This window comes from Zonotrichia albicollis, chromosome 2 (genome assembly GCF_047830755.1).
Source record: "Zonotrichia albicollis isolate bZonAlb1 chromosome 2, bZonAlb1.hap1, whole genome shotgun sequence".
NCBI lineage: Eukaryota > Metazoa > Chordata > Aves > Passeriformes > Passerellidae > Zonotrichia > Zonotrichia albicollis.
In genome coordinates, this window is record NC_133820.1 from 26,270,188 (window position 1) to 26,297,439 (window position 27,252).

A 27,252-nucleotide genomic window follows, 5' to 3' on the forward strand; every position below is an offset into this window, starting at 1 on the left:
GTAGTGATAGTTACAGGGTGTTAGGTAGGTGACAAGACTCTTTTCTTGTTTACAGTTCACTAAGACTACTAAATTATTTGTCACTGCTATGAAAATTTGTTGAAGGGAATAGTGTTGAGCTGATATTTCTTAGGCATATTTGCAAGATGAAGAGATTATAAAATTTAAACATGGGCCTACCTTTGCTTAACTAATGACACATGGAAGAAAGAGCTGTGTATTCAAGAGCTAGTTTGTAATATTACTATTGTAATATAAATTGAAATAAGTTAATGTACAGGACCATGTTACAAAAATGTATTGCCTCTTCCATTGCCTTCTGGTACTTTTGTTGCAAATATGATCCTTCAGAAGGAGGTATGTAAAGTCACTCACTTGAGTCTGGCTTTGTTTTAATGTGGTCTCAACCACCTGGAAGGCAGGGCCTTCAACTGACTGTAGACTGCTCTGTTCTGGCCAAGGAACAGCTTTGTGAGCCCTCTTGGGAACTCCACCACGTTTCAAGTGCAGTAGTTCTCTCTTGCTTCAAAATCTTTGGCAAGAGGCATAATCTGCCTACCTGAGGAATGGAGGTCTCCGTGGAATGAGCTGATGGCTGTGTGTACACCCATCAGTCCTGCCCTACACAAATGCATGACCTGGTTGTCTGCCCGTTTCTGTGTCATTCATCTTCTTGTGGCTGCTTGGGAAGGGAGTGGCTGTAGGTTGTCAGCAATCTCCCAGAGCAAGTCATCAGCTTTATCAGCTTCCAGATGACAACATTTTTGGGAAAGAAGGCAGTGGAGAGTGAGTCATAGGCTTAATGAAGCAGCCTGCTTGGTCACCTTTCTATTTCAGATACAGAAATTAAAAGGGTCATTGGTCAAATGAATTAAACTCAAGGGAGATCCTTGACAGTTATTGCCCATAATTACACTGCTCTTGTCACCATTACTGTTGTGGGTCCAGTGGAGATCAGGTACAGCAGAGGAATGAGGAAGAGGGACATTCATTCTTGTGAAGATGCACAGATGACCAGGAATTTGCACTTCTGCAAGTGGAAACCTGAGGATATGCCCCACACGACTTGTTGTGAAAGCTCCATCAGTAGCCCTCACTAAGACAATACTCCAGCCAGCATGAGCATAGTTATGTAATGTTTTACTTCCTTCATGAGCTGTAAGAACTCTCTCTCTCTCTCACATACACACTCCTCCTTTGGCTTTTTTTCATCCCCACGCCCACAGGCTCAGCAGCTGGTCACAGTGGCCTCGCAGGCTCAGGAGCCCTCCCTGGTGAGCAGGGCTGTCCTGCAGGGAGGAAGGCTCTGCTGGCACCCCAGGGCAGCTGCTGGGTGAGTTTGCTCCCAAAGCAGCAGCAATATGGTCACGTTGGTGTGTCATTCACCTCCCCTAGATAGCTCCTCTGAGGTGACTTCTTCATAATTATGTCTCCATAATTATTTCCTCTGCAGTGTGGCGTAGGGAGGCACACACTGCCCCAAATGCCGTGGGAGGAGTTCTGTGTTACCTGCTACTGCTGTATGCCTGGCACTTGGGAAAAGCCTGGAATGACAGGGAGAGGGAGGGCAGAGAAAAGGACCTAAAGGTGTGTTCCTTCAACACCTCCTGCTTGACAGTTGAGCCCTGCTTTTACCATGGTCAAGTGTCACAGGGGACCAAGTTACAGGGTGAATCAAACTCTATATTTAGGAAGAACAACTGGAAGCTATGACAGGAATTCCCTTTTACACTTTGCTTCTCTGCCGAGTCCCACTCCAGCCTGGAGCAGCACTCAGTGCCGTCCAGGCTGAAAACATCGGAGCTATTTCAGACACATTAAAAGGGTCACAGTCAAAAACCTCAGCTGGTAGAAGAAGGTACCTCTTTCAGCATCAAAAGGAGGTGTGCATACTCACTGGACGGTTTGGAACTTTTTTTATATAGGTAAATAAGTTAGCTAATCTTGAAAGGGTCAATTAAAATCTTGAAAGACCCTCATGAAAATTCTTTAGGAATTACTGTGAGTTTACTACAATAGTTGTGGTTTTCTGCCTATTTTAATGTCTCATGCAGTGCATCAGAGTATTCAGAGCAGATTGCTATTACTTCATAGTCTGTGGGGATCTAAAAATTTAAAAGTCACTTAAATACCTCATGACTCATAAGAAATGTGTATGAGTTTGAATATTGTAGTAGATAGGCAGAAGGCTAATGTTTTCTGTATGTTTATTATAGTTAGTGAAATATTATGGTTTTGATCTAAGAGAGGTTTCTTTCACTAAGCTTAACAGGCAGCTGTAACACAGATTATTGTGTATGTATTACAGAAAATGTGACCACATTTGCCTAGAGCTTGTAGTAAGTTTTTGTGTAACAGGCTGAAAGCTGAAGAGTAGGGGTTTCTCTTCTTTCATTGTACTGCTTGGGTCTCACAGTCGTGTAGTTCCTGTCAAAGTCTTTTAATAAGATAATACACTGCAGTTCTGTCTCCAAAATGCCCATTGTGCTTGATGCTGTGCATGCAGTGGGGGGAGAGGACAGCTTCCAGCTGAGGCAGGGGGAGGGCTCTTGCTGTTGTCTGTGTGCTACTGTACATCTCTGGTGTGCATTACAAAAGATGGCATTATGATATCTCATCGTATTTAAAGCAAATTGAATAAATCAGCTTATTATCTTGCTGCAGCTCTGTCAGAAATTATTTTTAGCAGAGAGACAGAAGACAGGTTCCTTTGTTTTACAAAGTTTTGCTTCAAAACAGTAATTTATTCCCCTGCAGTAGTCCTGTATTTCTCAAGTAGTCCTGCTCGTGAGTACTTCACTGCAAAGCGAGGGAATTTGCAAGGGAAGGTTGCCATAAACCAGCTCCAAATTGAACTAATGCTGCCACTGCTTTCTAAGTTTGGCTCAGCATGCAGCCCATAAAAGGTAAAAGGTAAGGTGTGGGGAGGCCAAAAAGACACCAGGGAATACAGGCTGCATGTCTGCATTTCTCTGCCTGCCAGAGACATGAAATCCTGCTGTGGAAATGAGGGTGAAGTGGGACTTTTTCAAGTTTGCAGAGCTGATTGGAATACCAGAAATAACTTAATACAATCAGTGCAGCACTCTTGACTCTCTCTCTGTGAGACACGTGGTGAAAGAGCAAAGGAATTGATAAAAAAAATTAACTTATCACTTCTGTAATGGATGCTTGTGTAATCTAGGGTTTATTTTCCTGTGATTGATGGTCAGTATTGGTCTGTAAGGAAATTCGGGGAAGGGAGGGAAGGGGAAAGAGGCACAGATCTATTTTTACTCAGTAGTGTGCTGTTGTCCTGATTTCTCTGGCGGTAATGAGGACAGTGAGGCCTGCTAGGAAAATCACCTCCTCCAAAAGCAGTCCTACACAATTGTATCATGCATCCCTCTTTAGGCACCGGTGTCTGATTGCAGTAATTTCCAGCACTGGCTGCTTGTGAACCCAGAGCACCTCGCTGAGGAGCACTAATGCTGGGCTTGTTTCAGAGCTGAGGTTCAGGGTAAATCCTTGCCATTTATCTCTAAGTGCCCCAAGAGGTGTGTATGGGTGTTTTTGCAATGCACAGACATGCAACATGAAGTACATCTTAGCAAGAATTTCTTTGTGACAGTGTTTGGGAAGTAGATCCACTGTGCTTCAAAATGTTTAATGTTATTTAAACATTTTTAAATGTGCTTTTTTTCTATTTTTCATTCTGATTAGAAAGATGAGAATTTGATTAAAAAAATAATTAAACATTCTGTATTATGACTCCTATCTTTCCAGTCAGTTGGGGAATTATTTTGTGTTTATTTTGGAATACAGTCACTGATCAATGGAACAATTATTTATTTACCTCATAAGGATTTTCAAAACTAAAGGAGATAGAGTCTAGTAAATCCTTTTGTGTTTTTGAAATGTGTTTGAATTTTATCACGAATGTCAGTGGCTGAGATAGCATCCCCTAAAGTGAATTCTGAAGTTTTTAAACTCCTTCTCATTTGAAGATTGTATATATAAAACCACAATATATAGCTCATTAAAAGAATGCTGATTTTATTTTGCACAGTGGGTTTTTTTTCTGATTTATTAATTTAGTAGAAGCAATTTAAACCCAAACAATTTATGAACATGATTGTCCTCTGACTGAATGCTGTGTTGGTTTGGACACTACTTTCTGCAGCTGGGAGTGTGACCAGAGGGAGACCTCTAATGGCAGGTCATTTGTATTTTTAATTCTGCTCAGCATCCTACACAGATTTAAAACTGATGTGAGAATATGAAACAGGAATTCTTCTAGTCAGTCCCAGCAAAACAATTTCAGGCTGATATTGCTGATATGCCAAGTTAAAGCCAACCTACAACTCATCTGTATGGTTTTTTGGGGACTGCCTCATGTCACAGTTATACCCTTTGACATACCCAAGTACCTCAAAGTACCTTTAATTTCTGAGTGTATTTCTGCTGTTCTCTCCTATGTCATTTATTTCTGTTCTCATTACTTCCCTTCCTATCTAAGATTAAATACAGTATCAAAAATGTGCTGTAGTTTGGTGGTGATCAGTGAATTTTCTGGTGAATTAATTTCTCAGCTTTTAGAATTACTGCCTTACTTTATATTGTAATAGTTAAATAACAAGACTTTGATGAAACTCTAGTCCAGTTAAAATGTAACTTCCAATTGAGAGAATGAAAGGCTGAGATGGTGTTTCAAATAATCTGTTAATAAAATTTCTTCCTTTTTGCTTTGGCACATTTCCCTTTGCTATTGTATATTAATACTCTATCAGTCCATATTTCTCCACCTGCATAAAATTATATGGAAAAATATGTTATTTTTGATCTTATTGCTAAAGAAAATTGATGAATCTATATGAACCAAAACTTTGAAAGGAGGCTACTTTGTGCTCTAGCAATTGTCAAGGAGAACTTTTCTTCTTGATCATCTTGGTAACTTTCAGTCCACAGGCACTAAAGATTTGCAAGGATTGAGTCAGAAAATGGTTATGTCTGCATTTACCAACGTTTTCTAACAAGTTATGTTTTATTTGAGAGAAGGCTTAAACTGAAAGTTCTAATAATTCCCACATACATACTGTGACTGGGCTAATCATACACTATTTATCCTCAAAAGCTTCCTTGAATTCTTACTCATTTAACAGTACTGTTAAGGTTTGAGAGATTCCTTATCTCTACTCATTATTGTTTTTAATGTGAAAGAGATAGCTTCATTTGTGGCTATGAAAGATTAATTGGTGAAGCTCAGGTGTTCTGTCTCCTCCTGATATCAGAAGGAATAACTAAGCAGCTTGGAAACTGAGATGGAAACAGGAGCTGGGCAGATGAAATGGATGCCTGTCAAGAGGCAGCGTGGGTTAAGTTCTGGCTTATCTTCCACAGCTATCAGAATGTCAGAGCCTGTAACACTTTCCAATTTTGCTTGCAGGGATAAGCCTCTGTCGTAAAAATGTCAAAACAACCAGCATCACATGTCAAAGCCATTCAGGTAAGAGATAGCATTTATGTTTTTAATATAATAAAATAATAAATATCGTCTTCCATTGCTTGGCAAATTGCATTTTTACTCAGACAAAGCACCATAGGAGTGCTAGCTGGGGTTATTCTGTCAAAGTGAAAAGCTTAGTAGATATGAAAGCACTGAAAAAGCATGACCTGGAGATCATCTTTTGATCTGAGCTGATAGAAAAACTGGATCAGATAGGTTCATTAATCACTTGTTTGCTTGGTCTTTGCAGTGTTAGGGTATGCCTAGTGGAGGATCATCTAAGAAAAGTATGGTAATGCATCTGCGTAACTGTTAAGTAAAAATAATTCCTGCAACCATTAGATTTGCCACAAAGCCAATATAATGCTGGGAGAATGATAGGCTAAAAAGGTAGCATGGGTGTTGTGAAGTTTTTCATGTCTGCATTCTTAAGGAGAAAAACCTTCAAGTTCAAATAATAGTTTAAGAAGAATTTTATTTAGAAGCCCAAGGAAAATGAGAGGAATACAGATCTTTTAATTTGAAACATTCTTGTCTGCCATGTAACTTCTTCAATGATATATTGAAGGAAGATGGAGTTGATTGCTGCATACTTCTTGCTTATAAGGATAGAGTTGATTGTTGCATACTTATAAAATAAATAGCTGGGGAATTATCCCAACATCATCATGAAGTAAGGTCATGAAGAACGTGTTTAGTTCATGTTATCAATGGTTCTTGTCAAAAGGCCAAAATATATTCTGAACTTAAGAATCTTACAGAATTCTCATGTATTTTGTAAAATGCACTTCCCATGAAATTTTACTAGGAGTTCAAGTTGCCTTACCTAAGAAACTTAAAATGGAATTTCTGAAGTCTTCTTTGTTTTCTTGAGATAATACTAATGCAATGGATTGGAGTATCAAGATTAATCAGCCAGGGGCTAGGCATCATACTAAAGATGCAAAGCCCTGTGAAAGTGCAGATTCTCTTGATCATCATCATCAATTCTACCCAAATAGGCATGAAAAATACTGTACACTTGAAATTAGGAAAAAAAAAGCCATTTTGCCAGACTTTTGATTTCACTCAGTTCAAATTTAAATCCCTCTTTTACAATGACTATAGAAATGTTTGTAGGATTAATGAAAAAATATGGATCTTAAATAGCTGAAAAGTATTTATTTACATTTTTCATTTAAACTCCACAGGTACATACAAAAATTTCTAAGGAATTAATTGGTTTACATTTTTTTCCTTAGAGATGTAATGATAGGCTGCATTTTTTTTGTAGAATGGCTTCCAGCTTCTAAATATAAACAATGCTCCTAGATTTTTCATCTAAAAATGCATTAAATTTAAGCACTAAGTGTTATATCTCAATAAACTTTAATTTTTTGCAAAGGTAAATTGAATAATGAGAAAAATTACAGCAAAAATTTAAAATATATCTATTAAGCATTGGGTCAAAGGTGGTTCTAGCAGGGAGACTTGCACCTGAATTGATGCTTGTTACACTTTGAGCAGTCTAAGAACGATGACTCAAAATGTCACATTACTTTTCTACATTGTGATTCATATCTTATGATCCTTTGCTATTGTGTGCTGGTATAATAGGACTGATGTGCCCTGGGGAATGTACATCATGCTGCAGCAAAAGGAATGTAATGGCACCTCACTAACTAAAGTGTTTCATGGTGTTCTGTCTCTGAAATGGCTCTTTTCTGACTGTGCTAGATATGCACAAAAATGTTCACTTCCCAATAGCTACTTAACACAGATGTGTGAGAGTTAAAGGCAGCAACTGGTTCCTAAGAGTAGTTTGGGGCAATAGAGGACCAAAGGATGTTAATTTCTGGAAGCAATTGCTGACCTCCCCTTCTCACTGTACTAAAGGCTGTGAACAGCTCTGACTGAAAATTATTCTGTCTTTAAACACTCTTGGCTTTGCCCAGAGGTAAGGGTGAGGAGGTTTCTAGGTTTTTGTTGTTGTTTGTTTCTTGATTTCATTCCATTTTCTCTCCAGCTCCTTCCTTCCTTCCTTCCTTCCTTCCTTCCTTCCTTCCTTCCTTCCTTCCTTCCTTCCTTCCTTCCTTCCTTCCTTCCTTCCTTCCTTCCTTCCTTCCTTCCTTCCTTCCTTCCTTCCTTCCTTCCTTCCTTCCTTCCTTCCTTCCTTCCTTCCTTCCTTCCTTCCTTCCTTCCTTCCTTCCTTCCTTCCTTCCTTCCTATTAATTTCTACAAAAGTGTCTTTCCAGATTACTCAGTCATCCATCTGGACAGCCAGGAATGGCTGTGATGTTGTGAAGGACTTATCCATAACAGTCCTCAACTCATGCACAGCTGCATCAGCTGAATCCTAGCTTTAATGCCCTCTCTCTAAAAAACAGAAAGAAGAGCACACAAAAATCTCAAAGTACCAATTCAATTGAGTCAAACCAGCAATATATTAGTATGTCATTTGTACAGGTATTTTTCCTTTGGTCTGTTCAGAAGGAGCCTGGTAGAGTACATCAGTGCACACATCTATCCAGTCATTGCAAAAACTGCATGGCACTAAATATGGTATGCCTTTCAAAAAAAGGAAGAGGCAAATTCAGTAGTTTTCATAATTAGTATGGATAAACATAACCATCACACCTAGAAAGTCTGACTAAAGCAATTATAATTTAGGATTTCCAGAGTCTAGAACAGAAAATTTCCTATTTAGCATTTTACTGGATAGGGTCATATCTCCATCTCAACTCACAGGTGACAAAAGTCTTGAAACATATTTTTAAAACAGAATTGTCTTTTTGTTAAACAACAGAAGTTGTTAGGCAACACAGCACAAGTCCTTGCAGCGCTATGCTGGTGTACAGAATTTGGCAGACACACAGCTGCTCATCTGCAAGACAGGACCAGCTCTGGATTAAGAGAGATTTACAGCTCAGAACTTTGGTACCTATGGTCAGGAATTGTTTGGAAACATCATATTTTCATTTCATACTGGAAATACTTTCATTTACAGTATGTATTATCAGATCCAAACTGTTTTTAACTGTGTTTTTAAAGGATGCTCATTTTACTAAGTTATTTTGTCACAACTGCATACCTCTTGCTTGAACTCTGACATGAATGTCCCTATTGCAGACAAAAAAGTACAAACTGCTTTAGTGTGACCCAGATTACTGGGAAAGTGCTGAAGCAGACCAAAGAGTGCTTTATTGAATTTAATTAGCAGCCTGGGACTTTTGCTTTCTGAACCACTTTTAGTTGCAGCTGGTCTGTCAGTCACAGTGGGAAATGCAAGGGCTGTAGTGTTCTGTGGGAGGCTGGCTTTTGCTTTGGCTGCCTCCAAGGGGAAGGAATGTCCAAGTTCAGGATGTGCACCACAAGGAGAGATATCTCTTAAAGGTTCAACTCTGCAGACTTGTATGACCATGCTTGCTGTAATTTGCAGAGAAGTTTCCTGTTCCAAAAATTGAAGCTCTCTAGAGATACCAGAGTTTGGTGGGGTAGTTACTCAAGACTAGAAATAAAAAAGATGGGTTTTCCCACCCATAAATGAAATAATGAGTTAGGAACTGTGAGGCTGAAAATGCCCTGTTCCCTGGGAACTTTAAAAGTGCAGGTGAAAAGTTTCACAGTATCTAAACTAATGCTCAGTGGAAGACCTTTATAAAACAAATGCATGGTTGTCTGTCACCTTGCAGATATTTGGCAGCCCCACTGAAATGACAGTGTCATCTTGCATGAATAAGATAATGGGAAAGAGGTAAGCAGAATAGAGGGAAAAGCATTCATTTCTTGGCAGATGGAGTTTTAATTTGCTTGTCATTTGATTACAGCTGTCAGAGCAGTTGTTGTTACTGAAAACCTGAGCTGTTTTCCTGTGGTTTCCCAAGTGGGTCATGATCTGCAAGACCATATCTTGAGCAGGAGGATGGGATTATTTGTCTTCATTTAGTGCAGATCAGTTAGGTGGTAAAGGACAAGAGCAGAGCTCTCTGTTAGAAGGTTCTCTGCTTCTGCTCCGTAACATTATTGATTCAACCCCTGGTTTTACCAGTGGGAGTCGTGGTATTTTGATGACATTTCCTAGGAGCAGCTTCTCTTCTGAGATCACGAGATAAGAATAAGTATAAATTGTGCATTTAGTTGATCATGCCATTTGACTTTTAAAACAATCTTGGCTGGGTCACATTGGGAAATGGATACTTTTCAGCTGCTCTTTCCTAAGCAGTGTTTTGTGCTATTCTATTCCCCAAAATCTTTACTTTTAAGATATCTGTTATCAGCCCCAATTATGTTATGGCTACTGGCTTTCTGCCCAAGATAAAAGATGAGATTGATGCAGTTGTGTGGGTGTCATTCTGGAGGGAGTTTGCAGAAGCCAGGGGCCTGCAGAAGCCAGGGTCTGCCCGGTGTTGGAGCTGGTTCAAGTGTTTGCAGTTCGTAGCAACTGTGGGTAAATTTTATTGGTAAAATCACATTTGAAATACTTATGGTTTAAGATGACTCAGGGCAGGCTTCCCTTCCAAGATACCTGTGATTAAGTGAGGTGAAAAGTGGTGTCATTAGAGAATGGAGAGTGGTCCAGTCATTGGGTGTTATTGAAGGATTTGCACAATTTACACTTAAACATTGTTTTTGGCACTCACTCTCTGTTTGACCTTGACCAAACTGAAGCAGACCAAGGTGCCTAAAGACACTTTAGTGTCCAGTACTCATTTGTTTTAAAGTCCAATGAAATCAGAAAGCATTAGTCTAAAATGCAGAAATTCAAAAGCTTTCTAGTTTGTTTTTTCACTTTCTCTCTTTCAAATGGAGATGAAAGCACTTCTCTTTCCACAGGAGTGGTGTGATGATGCATACATTGAAGACATAAGTGCTTGGAAAAAGCATGATTATGTCTGTATGCTTGTCCCATTCCTTTTGAGTTTTGCCATTTACCAACTGTATCTTCATTTATCAGTCACTATTAAATGCATCAAATTTCCTTCTCACAGGCTAATATTAACATCCCAATGGGAGCATTTCGCCCTGGTGCAGGCCACCCTCATAAAAGAAAAGAAGTTACACCCGAAGAAGTGGAGGAGGTAAGCAAAAAAGGTTTTTTGATTTGTTTTTTCTGAGGAGAATCCCTGCCATAAAATGGAAAAGGCCTTTAAAGTGATTTTATAGCTCCACATACCAATCTTAGGTACCACAGCTGGACATGCTCTGATCATTCATGGAAATAAATGGCCACTTACTAACACTTCATGTATAGATAGTTCTGCTTTTGGTGCCAAGGCACCTATAGGAACATAAACGGCTTTAAAGGTGTGTAGCTCTGCTTCCCCAGCAGGATGATATCTGCTGTCAGGGGAGAGAGCCAGCATTTCCCCAGCAGTATTTCTCTAGATGGGAGCTGATGAGATACAGCAGGAAAAGTTATAGCAAGGCTTTGGAAGACTTTGCTGCTGTCACCCTGTGGTGTGATTTATTATTACAGCTTAACAATATTGGAACAGGTTTTCAAACACGGCGCTTTTTAGAAGATTTATCAACAAGAAGAAATTGAATGCTAAGACACTTGCAAGTTAAAACAGAAATTCCAAACCTATTTATCTGCCCAGGGGTGAAAATACTCCATTTTAGACTGAATTCTGTATTTTCATGCTTGTATTTTACGGAAGTGTTTAACACTGAGGTTTGAATATACAATCCAATTTATACCTTAACTAACATTGATCACAAAGGTTATGATTAAACACAGATATCATATTTCTGAATCATATTAGAGCATCTTAATTACCATTAACTTCAATAATAAATGAGACCCTAACACCTACAGTGGAAGAAAAGGTAGTGGTAGATATTCCAAGCAAGATAAAAAAGATGGATGCTCCTGGTTTCCTGGCCAGTTTAATTAGTTTGGATTCACAGTCCCCAAATGAGAACTCATCCTGCTGGGCCAGAGCTCCCACTGCTCCTCACAGCCAAGGGCAGGACAGGCTGTGTAAGAGCCAATTCTTCTTTTCCTGTCTCAGGCAGACTTTTTTCTCTGAATTTTGCCATATTTTGATATGAACATGTTGTTTATGTTCTCTGTTTACAGAGAACTTTCCTGAAATAATCAAACCTAGGCTGACTTGGCTCTTCAGAAGATTTAGAAAACAAACATACAAAATGACCTTGGATAGATATTGTGGCTTTCTCCCTTGGAAAGGAGTCAAAGCATATTCTCTCTGCAGTAATTAAACTGGTGAAAGAGTGGATGTTATTAAACAGAAATGTGTGAGTTCTAATAGTGTTTGAGAAATAAAGCAAATGACTGGTGCTGATAATTACATTTGTTTGGGTAATTGAATGTTGCTTTCTCATCTGCATGAATACCTATAGGAGACAGACATTATGGAAGATCTTGGCCCAGGTTTTATGGGCAATACTCAACCAAACCAATGGGATTAAACACTACAGGCAAAGATCTTGTTATAGGAATAGAATAAAAATGCTACCAGTGAACTTGTCATTTCAATTTTCTCATCTTGTTAAGTTTTGCCATACAGCTCATGATTTTTCAGAGCAGTTTTAGACAAATCCTACTTTTAACAGTGCATAATCACTGCTAACAGTGCATTTTCCTCTGTGTTTTATAGCCTTGCCATAGGAGATGAGGGGAATATGGATCTTACTCAAAGGGGTGGTGGAGTCAGATAGGAATGTGTATTTTTGAAGGTCAGTGGAGCAGACATGTTAGCATGAAAAGAAATGGAGGGTGGGAATTACAGAAAATAACTCTTCTTCAGTCAGAGCATTCCCATGCTTGTATTTTTTAATTAACCCTTATTGTATATCTATTAAGACTTATTGTATATATATTGTATATCTAAAGGACTTTTCAGGCTTCCTTCCATAAAACTGAAGGCTTTAGTCAAACCTCAGCTGTGTGTTGCACATGGAGTGAGTAATACAGGGAGCAGTGAGGTCATAAACACCAAACACCTGAGGCTGGAAGAGAAAGCTGACAACAATTTATGGAGCACAAAGTCTCCAAAATGTGGGCAAAGCTTGCACCACTTGTTCTACAAGAGGAATGGTATTGCACATGACTTGAAATGGTATTTTTACATAGTTTCTGCTATGTATTAATAAGTACTGCAGGGTTCAGGGACTGCTTGTTTCCCCTGATTATTCAGATTATCTAGGAAAACTGTCAAAGGAAACAGTACAAGCTCATTACATCTTTGACTGCTGATACAATTTTGTGCATCCTTCCAAACAGCTTTTGTATCAATTTACTTATTCTCCTGCTGTGCTTTGCTACTGTTTCAGGATGTTGGATCATTAAACCACGTATCAGGCAGTACATACAGTTCCTGGGGATGAACTACTGGCTGGGATTTGAAATAATCTGGCAAAAAATAGTCAAATATTATTAGTATTATCTTGGATTAATCAATAGTGTATTGGCTAAAATGTCAGAAAAGATAATACAAGTGTACCAAGCCAAGAAATGTAATTATCAATTCCATTTTCTAATACCTGGTGATCTTAGGAAAGTCCTTAAAGATCAGATAGGAAGAAAGTTTTCTCCAATACCTTGTTTTTTTTGCTAGTAGACATTGCAATCTTCTTCCTGATTAGCATGTAGTCCATTAGTCAACAGAGAAAAAAGAGGCGTTTACTGGCCAGTAATATTTGACAAGTAATGTTGGAATTTTAAAAATTAAGTTAAATATTAAGAATTGACTGTTCACAGTTAATTCCCCTTTTCAAAAAGGGTGGCTAATAAATCTGAATCATGATTGAACTCTAAAAAGCCCATCACAAGAGGACATTCACAGAGTAATCAAAAATGAAAAAATAATTTCATCAAGAAATTTTTTATAGTAAAATGTAAATTAATCTCTATGTGTACTTCATTCCTTCTTTATGCCGGCTTTATAAAATACACAACAGGCTGAAACAACACTAAACTGATGTCTGGGAATCTACTCCTTCAAAATATTACCCAGTCTAGAGTAGAAATGGTCTTTAATACCTGCTCTACTCATCCAGAAGCAATAGTACAGCCGAGGAAGTACCAAGGGCTGAAATACTGTGGTCCATTGGGAAATGAGCTGAGTTGCTCACTGTTGTGTAATTGCTGTTATTTAACTGGCATTTTTACAGTGCCAGCAAAATAGCCATGCAGCACTACCATAATTCAAATATATAATGATAAAAACTCCTTCTGGTCTTGCAACTGAGGTTATGAAAAGTTAAATTTCAACTCATGTTGATCTTGCATGGAGCTTTTGGAGTCCATAACCTGCTATCATAGCTCTTCTCCAGAGCTGCAGAAGTACATGATGATCTTCCTCTCCAAATGTCTGGCAACTGTGAAACATTAAAAGGAATTAGATAATAAAAAATTGTTCTTCTGCTTTTTTTGTCATTTAAAATATGAAGGATTTAAAGTTGCCTTTAATTCTCCAGTTATTTTCTAGAAATATAATTGCCTGGCATTATAAACTCTAGCCCATTCTAATCCTCATTCTCTACACTGAGCATCTTCTATTCTTTTTAGAATGGTTTTAGACATTTTAGACAACAACCAACAAAATAACTTACCTCTTCATGCCCCCACACCATTTTCACTGGGATTGCCTTCAGTATAAAAATATCATTTCCTGTTTTTCAAATAACTGATCTATGCTCATGTTCAAGAGATTGCTATTGCAGCAGGAAGGTCACTGATGTCCTTTTGTGCAGAATGCTCCTGCTTCAACAGAGGAGGAGAAAGAGAAGAAACTGCTCCCAGGAGCTAAGAAACTTCCAGGTCTTGCTGTCAACTTGTCAGAGATTCAGAACATAAAGAGTGAGCTGAAATATGTCCCCAAAGCTGAACAGTAGCTGGAAGAAGCAGGTGAGTAGAAGAGAGGTTCTCTGCATGGCTCTGGGAGAAGCAGGCTGATCCAGAAAGCTCTCTAAGTAAAAAGATGGTTTTTCAACTACTCCAGTGGACCTGGAGTCACACACCATAATTCAAAGGAAAAGTATTAGAACTCATAATTGAGATTTGCTGTTATTTCAAACATGTTGGAGACTATATCCAGTGATATATGGCACCCACCAACCCGCCTGAAGTAGTCTGTTCAGCGTACTAGGAATTCAGTGCATTTGGAATATCAAAGCCACTTTAAAAATAACGTATTGCTTCATAAGCATAAAGTCCAGTTTTGTAAAATATAGAACTTGTATTTTTACAATATAACTACAAATTAATGTTTTCCAATGCAAATAAATTTATTGCAGTGGTGAACAAGTAGGTCAGTATTTTTAAAAAGCTTCTTTGGAATATTAGTCATTTGATATTAATTTATTTATGTAATTGAAAATTTACATACTAATGGTTCCATGTATTTGACCACACAAACATAGCCCATGCTATTTGTGGCACTCCAGGACTTGCTGTAGTATGGCACAGGAAGGACATGGATCTGTTGGAGTGAACCCAGAGGAGGGGCACAAAGGTGAAGGGAGGGCAGGAGCATCTCTGTGAAATACAGACTGAGAGAGTGAAGTTGTTCTGCCTGGAGAAGAGGAGGCTCTGGGCAGATCTTACTGTGGCCTTTCAGTACTCAAAGAGGGCTTATAGAAAAAAGGAGGACAGAATTTCTGGTAGGTCTTTTTGTCATAGGATAATGAGCAATGGTTTTAAACTTGAGGGAATTGGATTCAGACTAGATATTAGAAAGAAGTTTTTTGCAATGAGTTTGATGAAACACTGGACCAAGTTGCCCAGAGAGGTGGTAAATAAATGCCCCATCCTCATTAACACTGAAGATCAGGCTGGATGAGGCTCTGAGCAACTTGGTCTAGTGAAGATGACTCTGCTTATTGCAGAGGGGTTGGACTAGATGATCTTTAAAGATCCCTTCCAGCCCAAAGCACTCTATGATTCTATGATCATTTTATTTAAAAGGAAATCTTCAGTGCCAAGTGAATATTTCCAAAAGGAAATATTCAGCACTTCAGTGCCAACTTCAGAAAAATTTATATCTGATTTCAAACTAGACCCATAAGCCTTTGTTGTTCTACATTCTGAACCTTATAGAAATTTATGATAACTTCTGTCCATGAAATTATCCTCTGATTTCTTTGAAAAGCCTGAGTCAGTAAAGATGTGTCAGGCACTTACAATGAAAAACCCAGATGTACAGATAAGTTTTAATTCCAAAAAATCCCCACCCTGGCTACAGTAAAAAAAAAAATAGTTGTGTCACATAATATTCACCTGAATTGCTAGTTGTGCATACTGACTGATAAATCCTTTTTATCTTGAAAAGAGGCAGAGGAGTTGAGCAGGAGAAAATCATCTGGAATTTACTGCACAGAAACATAAATGAAAAACAGAGGAAAACAGAAAGCCATGCAAAGGGGTTCTGGGAATGCAAAAATGCTAAGAACCAAGAATATGAAAAGAAATTGTATAACTTGAGTGCATTACCCCAGTGCACTCTGCATCATTAACATAATTATTTTTTATATACAGCATAAATATGCCATTTGGAAGGAAAGAGTGTTGAGTTTTTTCTTGCTTTTACCCTGCTGTGTCATAATGTTCCTGATATTTTAAACATGCAACAGGGTCTTTCTCTTCAGGAAACTTGGGGCAGGGGGAAAAACATTTTGTAAAATGTAACATTTTAGTAATTTCAGCAAAGCACTGCCCAGAGAAATATGAATCTTTAATGTGAGGCTTTAAAGAGGTTTTTTCCTATAAGAGATATTCCAACATAAATTTAGTCCCATATTTATTCTCAGATAATTGCTATTTTTAACATTTAAAAGTTTTTTAGTAATCCCCTTACTGAGAATCTGACAGAAACATTTAGGGCAGGCTCAGATGTTCACTCTAAAGTTTTCTACAGAAACATCAGCCAAGTAAAGGCATCTTGAAAGCAGTGAGATTATTAAGAAGTAATTTCTGTCTCTGTCCTTCTTTTGATGTATTGGTTATCAGGTTCTGACAGGGATACAGGTTTCTAGATTTTGGGTAGTGCAGTCACAGATCAGATCTGAAAACTCAGTGTTCACAGGAGCTGCAGGTACAGGACTCACTGGATGTTGGGCAGAACTAAGCATGTGCCTGAATTCCACATAAAATTGAGATGTAAATTAATCAGGTGCCACATCCAGCAGCCTTGAGTGATACTAAATGTAAGGACTGTCCCCTGTAAGAGGAAATTAATCAGATCTGGTGCTTAAGTTGTGGCCTGCAGCCTTGTATAAAATGTGGTCTTGTCAGAGAGCTGTTTAATGATTGATTGTGTAAATCTAGAGAAGATTATCTCAGTCTGCAAGAAATTCACAATCACATATACCTGATGCTTTGCTCCATCTACAAGAAGGGTTAGAGATCATCCTTTGTATGTGATGATCTCAAAAGAATAGTGAGCTGACTGGTCAATAGAATATGCCTGTGCAGAGTGTGTACTGATAGATGAGGGTATTCTTTGGTTTTCAGTTTGGAAATTAATTCTCTCTTACATCAGTACTATAATCTTCTCAGATATTCACTACTGAGGGATTTCCCTTTGATATTATTTTTTTCTTTCTTGCGGTACTCTGTAGGAAACTCTGTTCCTACTTGAAACAGCTAGAATAACTCCAAATACTCTGGATAATTTCCATTATTCTGTGATCCTATAATATGATACAAAAGAAAAAAATCACAAGTACACTTGAACATGCCACAGATATCAAAGCTTTTAGAACCACAGCAGGTATTTCCAACTTTACCTCCTGCATTTTCATATTTCATGGTTAGTTTCAATAAATTGCAAGTTAACATGATTAATTTTGTATTAATTTTGATCCACGTTTTCTTGCTCAGTTTAGCATGCAAACCCAGCAGCAAAAATAAGAAACCTACAAAGCATTAGGCTGGTTCATTATTTGCAAACCCATTCCTACATAATTTTCACTTTAGAGTAACTTCTGTTAAATGTCTTTGGTCTTGCTCTTCGCCAAATTAGGAAACATGAATAGACTTGCTAGGATCATAGTGGTGACTACAACAGTTTGTGGGAGGGATGTAATTAGGGAGATGTCATAGAGCTGGATCCACTGAAGGTCATCAAGTGCTCCTCAGTTAAGATATTACTGTAGTCATCCCTTATGGGGATCTGGTCTATCATCTATAATTAGCTAATTAGCATAATCTGTCATAAAGATTTTTTCTTCCATACCTGTAGATGATGTGTTACATGCAGTTTTAATATACAATGTGAGTTATGATCAATTTTCCTTTTCTCCATCTACAAATTTTTTCTGCTCTTTTCACACCTGGACATTTCTACATGCACAGGAATGAAGCATATGCAAAATAAAATAGTAGCAAAATATCATACACTAAAAATATATGCCCTATTGAATAAGCAGTGGTAGGAAGCATTTAGTTTGTGACAAATGGAGCCTGCTGTGGCTGAGATTTATTGCCAATTGTTGTGATATCTCATGTGATAACTAGCATGGCGATTGTACTTAAAAATGGGCCTGAGCACAAACTGGCATTTCCCCTGAGAATGTAGATAATGGCAGCCAGTTACTTCTGCAGCTCATGTTCATTCTTCATCCTGCATCCCTTCACCTTTGTCTCCTAAGTGTGGAGGGCTGTGTAACAAATCTTTTATGGTGATGGGCCATGGAATCTAAATGCTGGACTTTGGTTTCAGAGGACCTAAACCTTCAGCTAAAGGGGTCTCGTCCTTTCCTCTTGAAGAAAGCATTCTTAGTGGAAGAACTTCTCAAAAGACAAAAAGGGAAATTTACTATCTTGAAGTTACAAAACAGTCTGTCATGGACATAGGGGCAGCACTCCCAGCACTGTATTCTGGTCGTGTTTGGAGAATGAGATTGTCAGGATCCCCATCACAATGTTGATGAGATGGTTTCTCACCATCTAATGCAGTACTTGCAGACAAATTGTTGTCTTTACCTGGAGCTCTACTGGGGAAGGTGGTTTGATTGCAGAAGATAGTTCTGTTGTCAGGTTACAGAAGCAAGGGAACTCTATTTTGAAGTCTGAAGAACTAGCAAAAGCTTCCTAGTGCAGCTTAGTCTTTGCACTATGCAGAGAATTCTGCCCCACATAAAATGAGAAATCTTGTCAGCAGAGCAGCCTCTGAGATTGGCATCACTTGGGGAAAAAAGAAAAGGGGAAAAACCATAACAGAAGCCCCTCAGGGAATAAAGGCCTTATGTCCATACACACAAGATGCTGTGCTATTAGTTATTCCTTGGTGTTGCTATTAATTATTTACTTAAAAAAATTTGTCTATCACCCCAGGCTAAAAATGCACATTATAACTCTGCCCACTAAAGACTTAATTACAGTTTCCTGCTATATATTGCTCTAAAGCTGCCCCTCAGTTGCAGCAGCCATTTACCTCTCCTGGTGTCCCTGCTCTTACACACAATTTAGTGTTTGCATCTTGTCCCTGTGCTCTCATGGATCAGAGGGCTACATTTATACTGCAGAACAGTCACAAGCAAGGTTATTGCTTTTTTCTCAGAAACACAACAGTGCTTTGCTAGTAGAGGAACTCTGACCTGCTGTGAGCTCTTGAAAGAGCACTGCAGTTTTAGGAATATGTGTTCATTTAATTGAGTCCCAGCAGCCAAAGCTTCTGTGAGAGAAGGGAATCTTGCATCCAGAGGATGCCAGGGTAGGTCAGGAGATAAAATCTCCTGGAGTGGGAACTATGGGATGAAGAGGGAAGATGTGCATCAAGAATTTCTGCAGGACCCTCCTGCCAAAGTGAGAGGGGTCATGGGGAGGTCTCCTCGTTGTGCATGAGTGCCTGAAGGCAGGGTGCAAAGAGGACAGAGCCAGGCTCTTGGTGATGCAGTGACTGGGCATCCCCCAACATACTCGCTGTGTGGCCTGTGTTAATTTCAAAGTCTTCTTGTCTTCCTCTATCTATGGTTTCCCAGCATTGTGCTGTTTTTGATTCAGAACTCCCAGACCAGTGGCACTCAAGAGTTTCATGGCCAGCCATCAACTTTGTCAGGTCCCTTCTTCTTGTAAAACTGTCCTAAGAAACTAGGTAGCTGAAGGCTTGTAGGATTTTTTAATAGCATATTTAAAGTTCTTTTGGTTTGCCTTCCAGTTTTTTTGAGTGCACTTAAGATGTGCTTTCAGACTTTAAAATGGAAGAGCTAGGAATTTCTTTTCAAAGAGAAAAATGGAATGTCCAGGACATGATTTAGTATCAGAGTAACCTTTGCAATCCTGTTACCTCCTTGAGAGAAAAAAAAAAGTTGTTGTTTCCCAGATTTTCTGTGAACAGAAGAAAAAATTTGGTTGTCATGGTTTAACCCCAGTCAGCCACCAGGTACCATACAGGAGCTCACTCACTCCCCCACCAGTATTGGGGGAAAGAGAAGTGGAAGGGTAAAAGTGAGAAAACTTGTGGGTTGAGATAAAAACAGATTAATAGGTAAAGCAAGTGTCGTGCAAGCAAGCAAAGAAAAACAAGGAATTCATTGACAGCTTCCCAAGGGCTGGCAGGAACTCAGCCATCTCCTGGAGAGCAGGGCCCCATTGCACACATCAGTGACTTGGGAAGACAAACACCAGCACTCCATCTCCTCTTCCTCCTTTTTTCCCCCACTATATACTGATCATGATGCCATAGGGTCTGGAATATCCCTTTGGACAACTGGAATCACCTGTCCCAGCTGTGTCTCCTCCCAGCTTCCCACCAGCATGGATGTAGGAAAAGCAGAAAAGGCCTTGGCTCTGCGTAAGCCCTGCTCAGCAATAACAAAAACATCTCTGTTTTATCAGTCCTGTGTTCAGCATAAATCCAAAATTTAGCCCCATAGCAGCCACTGTGAAGAGAATTAACTCCACCCCATCCAAACCAGCCCAATTTCCTGTAATGTGGTTTGCAGCTGTCTGTCCTGGATTGAGTCTCTAGCCCAGCACACATCAGTCCTTTGCAAGTCAAGGAGAAATTTCCTTCTCATTCTCTAGCTGAATTGTGGAAGAGGAGGGGGAAAACAGACTGGAGAGAGTCTGCTTTCTGGAGGCCTAAGAAAGCTTGAAGGTGTGTGTTAGGAGGTTAATTTTGCCAAGTAAAGAGCAGGGCATATTCTTATAAACCACAAATGCTTCTACATAAACTAGTTAGGAGAAGATTTTGCTTTGTGGTTTTGGAAACTGACTAATAACTTCAAAACAAACACTGAAGAATCAGAAAACATTTTGCTTCAAAGCAAACTACAAGAATAGATGCTTGTATTTTTTTCAAAACAAAAATATGAAAAAAATAGTATTTTATTTCCAAACTGTATATTCAAACAGAGCTTTTAAAATTATTATTACTGGAGGAGACAAGCATAAAGTAATAACTTGAAAAAGTCTTTCCTAATTTTTGGAAGATGAGCATGTTGTTTACTGCTCTATCCACACCATACACAGGAGAGTTTGCAGACATGTGGAGATGAACAGGCCTCTACACAGGGACAGGAGAAATGTCTTCATTGAGCCTCTCCTTTGAAACATTAGTGCACTTAAAGTAACAAAATACTTCCAATGCTAGCAATGTGGACCCACAAATCTTTGCTCTGTTCTCAAGTGAGAACCATTTCTGGAAGAGTTTTGTTTGAAAGCTGAAAATTGTCATAGCTCACTGCTATTTCATAGCTCACTGCTTCCCTGTAGTCATTCTGTTGATTACTAAGTCCTGAACTCTTTTATAAAATAACCCCTCTCTTTCCATTGGTGCTGTTCATGAAAGATTCTCATAAAAAATAAACTTTATACTCAGTTGCCTGAGTGAGATGCAATTTGTGGGATGACATCTCTCAGAGGAAGCTCAGAAAGGCAGGAGGTCTCATGAGATATTAGATGTTGAGGGATCAGTGAAATGTGAAGAGGGAATACAGTCAACAGTCTTTTTTTTGTCTTATCTCTGCTAGATGTGTTAAGACTTAGCCCTTGAACTACAGCATCTAACAACAGGTACTACTGGAATGTGCTCCTCTTGGAAATCTCAGAACAGGATATCAGGAATCCCTAAACTTCACTCATTTGCTGTGTGAACAGATCCAAGTATTTAGATGAACATCCTGTTATTGGAATAATAATCCCAATATTACCAGTTAGATTGTGCCTGGGCCAGTCTGACCCTCGCTGCTAGGCCGAAGGCGGCATCTGTGGTGTATCACCCCAGAGACACCTTTAGCTTGCTGGTGGTTGCAGCCAGGCTCTAAACAAGTCCAGGCTTGTTAGGAACTCCATTTACCTCAGGAAGAAGACTTCAGGCGAAGGTGAGGAGAAAAAAGGAGAGGATTCTGCTGGAGGGTTTAATATCCAGAGGTTTATTCCATGGTGACAAAGGTCTGAATCTTCGGAAGAGCTCCAACAGAATGCCGACCGCATGGCGTGCTTCACCTTTTAAGCTCAGGGGGAGGGGAGGGGACAGGTGAGCCACCAACCAGGTGGGAGGGGTGGGGTCTCAAGGGACGAGGGACACCTAGACAGGCCAACGACCTCTGGGCCTGAGGGGCATCCTTTGAATTTGACCAACCACACGACGCCTTTGCTGGAATGTTAAGCCTGATTGACAGGACTCACTCAGCAAGGGGGTGAGGGGGGAAGGGAGGGTTTTGGCACACCTGGGTAAGGGACCCGGAAGTTTAAAACACACCGCAACATCCTGTGACTTGAAAGGCACCTTTCCCAAGTCATATGCATATAAATCCATGCAAAACTAGCTGTGACCAGGGAACTGTGGACATGAGAAGCTGGAGAGCAGGAACAAGATCCTACTGATCACTGCTAGATGGGTATGAGCGAGATGAGAGCAATGCTGTTTGTCTCTTCCTGAGAGCTGTCCTACCAGTGTTAGGTATGCCTGGAGCAATCAGACACTGCAATGACAGAAATCATCTGAAACACAAAATAATAAGCAATTCCAGTCATTCCTACCTTATACAGTTCAAAATGTGTTCAGCACAAGGTTTTCAAGCACTACATCAGAGTGAAAAGGCTAACTGCTTTGGAACACATGAAGTGTGACTTCCCACATTAGTAACAGCTCAGATAGTTTTATCAAATCTACATAAATTGTAGCCAATTAAGTTGACAGTATGATCTGAAATATCTCAGCTCTGATGTGATAATCAAACGAATTTTCTTCTAAATTTAGTGCCTCATCATTTTGTTTTATAGATTTTATTCATTTCATTTGATAGAAGACTACCTAATTATGTTCTCACAGCCTTGTGCTTAAAAACCACATAAATTACTGCATTACTGTACTTTCTCATCTTTTGCAGAACTGGCTTGATGTGGCATGAGCTTTGTCACCCTTGTCCAGGAGCAGGCCATCTACAAGTATCCCAAGCCCTGATTTGTACTCAGGATTACACCTGCTTCAGCCACCAAATTGTTCCTGGTGTGCCTTCTTTTAAAAACATGTAGCTCTTTTAGTGCCAAGGTTACCTCTGTTTCACACTTGTTTGCAAATTTCTTCAGAGAATAACATTTTGTAGTGTTTGAGCTCCCTGTGTGTAGGGTAGAACATCCTATGTAGGTGGAACTCACCATGACACTGATCCCAAGATCCATTGCCCCTTGTCAATACTGCAGAGGAAATGCTAAGCTTCCAATGTAGCTGGGTTTTGCTGACCCTATCTGCTGCTGGTTTAATCTCCTAATTTCCCTTTGATTTGCCAAAGGAGTCTCAAATACACTGTATTTCCATGTGAACAAAGGACACAGCATAAATGAGCGTTTCCCTGCAGAAGTATGTATAAGTTTTACTCTCACTGTTGGTCATAAGTTATTTTTCAAATTTGATTTGCTATGGGTTTTAGCTAGCTGAAGGGAGACTCAGCTGAACTAACCTTTACTTCAAATTGGGAACAAGTGTAATGCCTGGTTTTCTCTCCTGCCATTTACTGGTTGTAACAGTAGGGCTGTATTTTCTTCTGACTGCAGCTGACTGAGCTTCATGTACAGACATGGGTTCCATAAAAGCAGAATAAAACCCTCAGTCTTGCTCTTCAGAACTCACTCCCCCACCTTGGTAAAGCCGATGTAGCATTGCTTTTAATTTAATAATTCAGCTATTCAATGGATAAAAGAAATAAATCGAGTCCTTCAGCTTTCAGCTCTCCTGGGTCTTTGTTCTCATTTATTGCCTTGGAGCACACCTTGTCTTGAAATTGCTGTTCCTCCTACGTGAATTTGCAGAGCCTTTGAGGGCAGAGCAGAGCGATGTTGGAGCAGTGATGGCAGAGGGCAGGGATGCGCTCGGGGAGGGAGGCGCTGGCCGGGATCGCCCCGCTCGCAGCGATGCAGGAACGGGGCTGGGACAAAGGGACAGCAATGGCTTTTACTGAGGAAACATCAAAGAACAAAAAGCTTCCCCCAAAGCCAAACTGCTTCTGTTCTGAGGGAAGGATGATGACAGTAACTGGTTATTGCTGTTTCAAAGCTTTGAAACCTGCTGCCTTTTTTACAGAAAATGAAACCAACATTAAGGATGTACTGAAATGGAAGAAAATGCATATGCAAAGACTTGAAAACAAATATTTGAGCTAAAATAGGCAGAATCCAGGGAAAATAATACCTTCAGTTTTTCTGTATTTACAACTCACACTGCTCTTGAGTGCAGTATCCTTCCCAAAGATTGTTAAAGATGGGATACAGTATGTCCTCTGCTAAAATTAATGAAGGATCTCAGACCTCCATTAAATACCTAATGAAGGATCCCAAACCTTTTAATTTTGAATTTTTCAATTTCCTTGGTTTTGTGGTTTTGTCTGAAAACACTTAAATTGATCTGTCTCTTCAGGCTTTGAATAGAAGCATTTATTTTTGAAAAATATGTAATATTTCTCTTTTTTAGTTCTCAAGAAAAGAAGAGGTCTCTGTGTCAAGACAAGGCATACTTTCAGTTTTTCAGTCCATTTTGCTGAAAGTAAAGTGAGTCCAGATGGGTCTATCACACATGTACCCTTTTTTCAGTTTAAGCCCTTAATTAAACCAGTAACGAATAGCGTAGTAGTGCATCTCTTTCTGCTTTTTATATGCTTCTAAATTTTTTATTCTGGAATAGAATCAATATGCTATATATGTGAGTAATTACTCTGGGGCAAATTAATTCTGCAGCTAAGTGTTGTCTGTCTCCAGTTACTACAGTTTAACACATTAGCAGACAACACCTGAGCCACAGCTGAGCTTGTGAATGCTTCAAAGTCTGTCACAAACAACGTTTGTGTTTTGCCTTACATGTGTGGAGAACAAGAACCTGGCCAAACCTGTGGTAATCCTGGCCACAGAACACCACAGCTCACTTGACAAGCAGTCATGGGCCATGTCCAGGTGTGAAGTTATCTGCAGTTGGGTTGAAATTAAGAACACCTAAGGCAGGATGACAAGTAGGATGTCAGCTTCAATGCCTTGCTTTAATAGACACCATAGAGATGAGTAGAGGCTGGCTCTCAGAGAAGTGTGTGCTGACCTGCAGCTAAAAGCCTCATTTTTGAACTAAAGATCAACCATCCTTCAGCAAAGTCAAGTCCTTGGGGCTCCATCTCCAGTGAGATTTTTGGCATCTTAACCATTTCCATCAAGGCAAACCCATGGTACAAAAACCATATGCAATGGCAGAGGAATACCTTGAGCCAATGGAGCCTTAGTTCACATCCCTCAGCAATGTCTGGAACTTTATGAGCAGCAGAGGGACCAGATCCACGTTGGCCAGAATGATGCAGGCAGCTCCAGATGGCCACCCAGGATGGCAGAACACACCTTGCGCTGCTGTTCTGACCTGCCTCAGGGACACACTTCATCTGTGTCCCCCAGTGCTCTCTTGGCCAGGGAGGTGATCCTGTGCAGGATCTACCAGGAGGAACAGCTGCCTGAACTGCAGCTTCTGTAAACACCTGCTGCCTCACTAAAGAGGGGAGCTGAGTGACTCAAACCCTGAAAGCAGGCAGGCAGGAGTGGAGAGCAGCTGGCCCACGTTATGGCATTGCCTTCTGCCTCAGTTGCAGCATCCCAAGGGATGGATGAAGGCCAGAATTGTCTTCCCCTGCCAGGGTGCTCTAGCATTGCTCAGGGATAAGTCCTGGCTCCTCCCAACAGATTGTAAAGAGATGTACAAGGTTACAGAGAGAGGAAAATGGAGGCAGAGAGTCCTGTCTCACCCATAGTCCTCAGTGCCTCTAATCACATACATCCCTTGAGAAACTTTCTGCCCTGCAGAAACCCACACTTCTGCCATCTTGAGAAGATGATTTTGGATGTGCTGTTATGAACCCTTCAAACATTTCTGCAAGCAGCATGGTGAAGCTTGTGTGGAAAGCTGTTTAGACATAGCTAACAGAAAAAAATTGAAAACAATCAGATTTTTTTCCCCTGGAGCTTCAGCAATGTTCTCAGTAAAGCCAGGAGACATTTCCCATCACCCTGAATAAAGTGTGAACTGTCTCCTCCAGATATGCTTCAAATTTAAAAAAAAGCAAGTAGAAAAATTTGCAAACATGCAAGAGAAGGGATGAATTGGTGGCCCCTCCCTTCTGCCTTGGCTCAGTGGTTATCACACATACACAGCCAGGAAGCATGAATAAACCAGGTCAGGTCTTTCTTTGCCTCAAAAGGATTAAAACCCACAGTTCTTCCTTCCCTGGAGACTGCAGGCTAGCTTGGCAGGGGGGGCCTTTCTAGACTTCTAGCTAAAGCTCACCTTCTGTGCAGAAATGAATTAATCTCTAGATAAGTCAGCCTGATGGCAGCTTAGCAATGTGGAGCTCAACTGGCACTGAGGAAACTTGCTTCCATGTACCTTAGCCTGTGGATTGCTGTGTACCATGTCTAAAGGATAATTTGTGTATCACCAGTCTCCTCAAGCTATGATTTGAAAGAAACCAGGATGGCTGCTGCTGTGTTCTTGTACAGTCTGATGCAATCAAATATGTGCTGAGGAGGACAGTCTCTGTGGAAAGCCACCAAGCTTCTGAGTGCTGCTCAGGTTTACACATTTCCCTGGCACTCAGATGAGCAGGGTTATTTAAACCCAGGTCATTTTAGATGGGAATGAGCACAGTTTGAGATTACGGTGTAGCTGGTTCATGGTTTTGAGGACCACAATTTTGGATTTAAGTACCTGCATCCCATTTGCACCTGAGGCCTCCAGATTGTTGGGGCCGTCCTTTTAGTGGTAAGGAGCTCAACCCCAAGGTCACTCAGTGGGAACTGTGCTCATAAATCACTTAAGTGCACGTCAAAAATCACACTCTAAATTTGAATCTTCCAATTGCATATTGCTCACTGCTGGGAGTGAGTGGGTCTCTGTGCCTCTGCAGCCAGAGCCAGCAGCTGTGCTGGTACAGCTGTGTGAGTGCTCCAGCAGGAGCTGCTGCTCACCTCTGAGAGGAGCCTTTCTGCCAAGCTGAGCTAAAGAAATGTTTTCCACAGAAACTGTACATCATGGCCATGCAAATTCAAAACCAAAATATAATTGGTCTCTGGTGCCTGTGTTTTAACAGCAGGTGATTCCTCACAGCTTTTCCTTCTATTTCTCTGTGGAAACATATTCTTTTTCTTTTCAATTTGTATAGTCAAAAAACAATTTTCTATTTTGAAACAGTGCTGTGAAAAAGTTTAGTTCTCCCATATGTCTTCCAGTCAATCCTAATAACTCATTTCTAAATGCTCACTTGTCACAGATTGCAAATCAAGTATTAACATGACAGGCAACATGTTGTAACACTTTCATTTATGTTTTGAAGAAACCTGTCTATTCCTTGGA

The 27,252-nt window shown here is 39.9% G+C and overlaps 1 protein-coding gene across 4 annotated transcripts in view; it reads left to right on the forward strand.

Moving 5' to 3' along the window:
- Window positions 1–1,727: 1,727 nt before the first annotated feature.
- SMPX (small muscle protein X-linked) overlaps window positions 1,728–27,252 on the forward strand; it is a 42,305-nt gene continuing 16,780 nt past the window's right edge. Inside the window, exons 1-5 of one of the 4 annotated variants that reach the window (XM_074534616.1) lie at window positions 1,728–1,883; window positions 5,426–5,485; window positions 10,453–10,542; window positions 14,186–14,339; window positions 22,769–23,621. In XM_074534616.1, coding sequence (XP_074390717.1) covers window positions 5,447–5,485; window positions 10,453–10,542; window positions 14,186–14,326 — 270 coding nt within the window. In that variant the 5' untranslated portion in view covers window positions 1,728–1,883; window positions 5,426–5,446 and the 3' untranslated portion in view covers window positions 14,327–14,339; window positions 22,769–23,621. Of the gene's footprint in view, window positions 1,904–2,827; window positions 2,914–5,425; window positions 5,486–10,452; window positions 10,543–14,185; window positions 14,340–22,768; window positions 23,622–27,252 lie in introns of those variants that run through there. The other 3 variants (XM_026791851.2, XM_074534617.1, XM_026791852.2) reach the window with 3 other exon arrangements.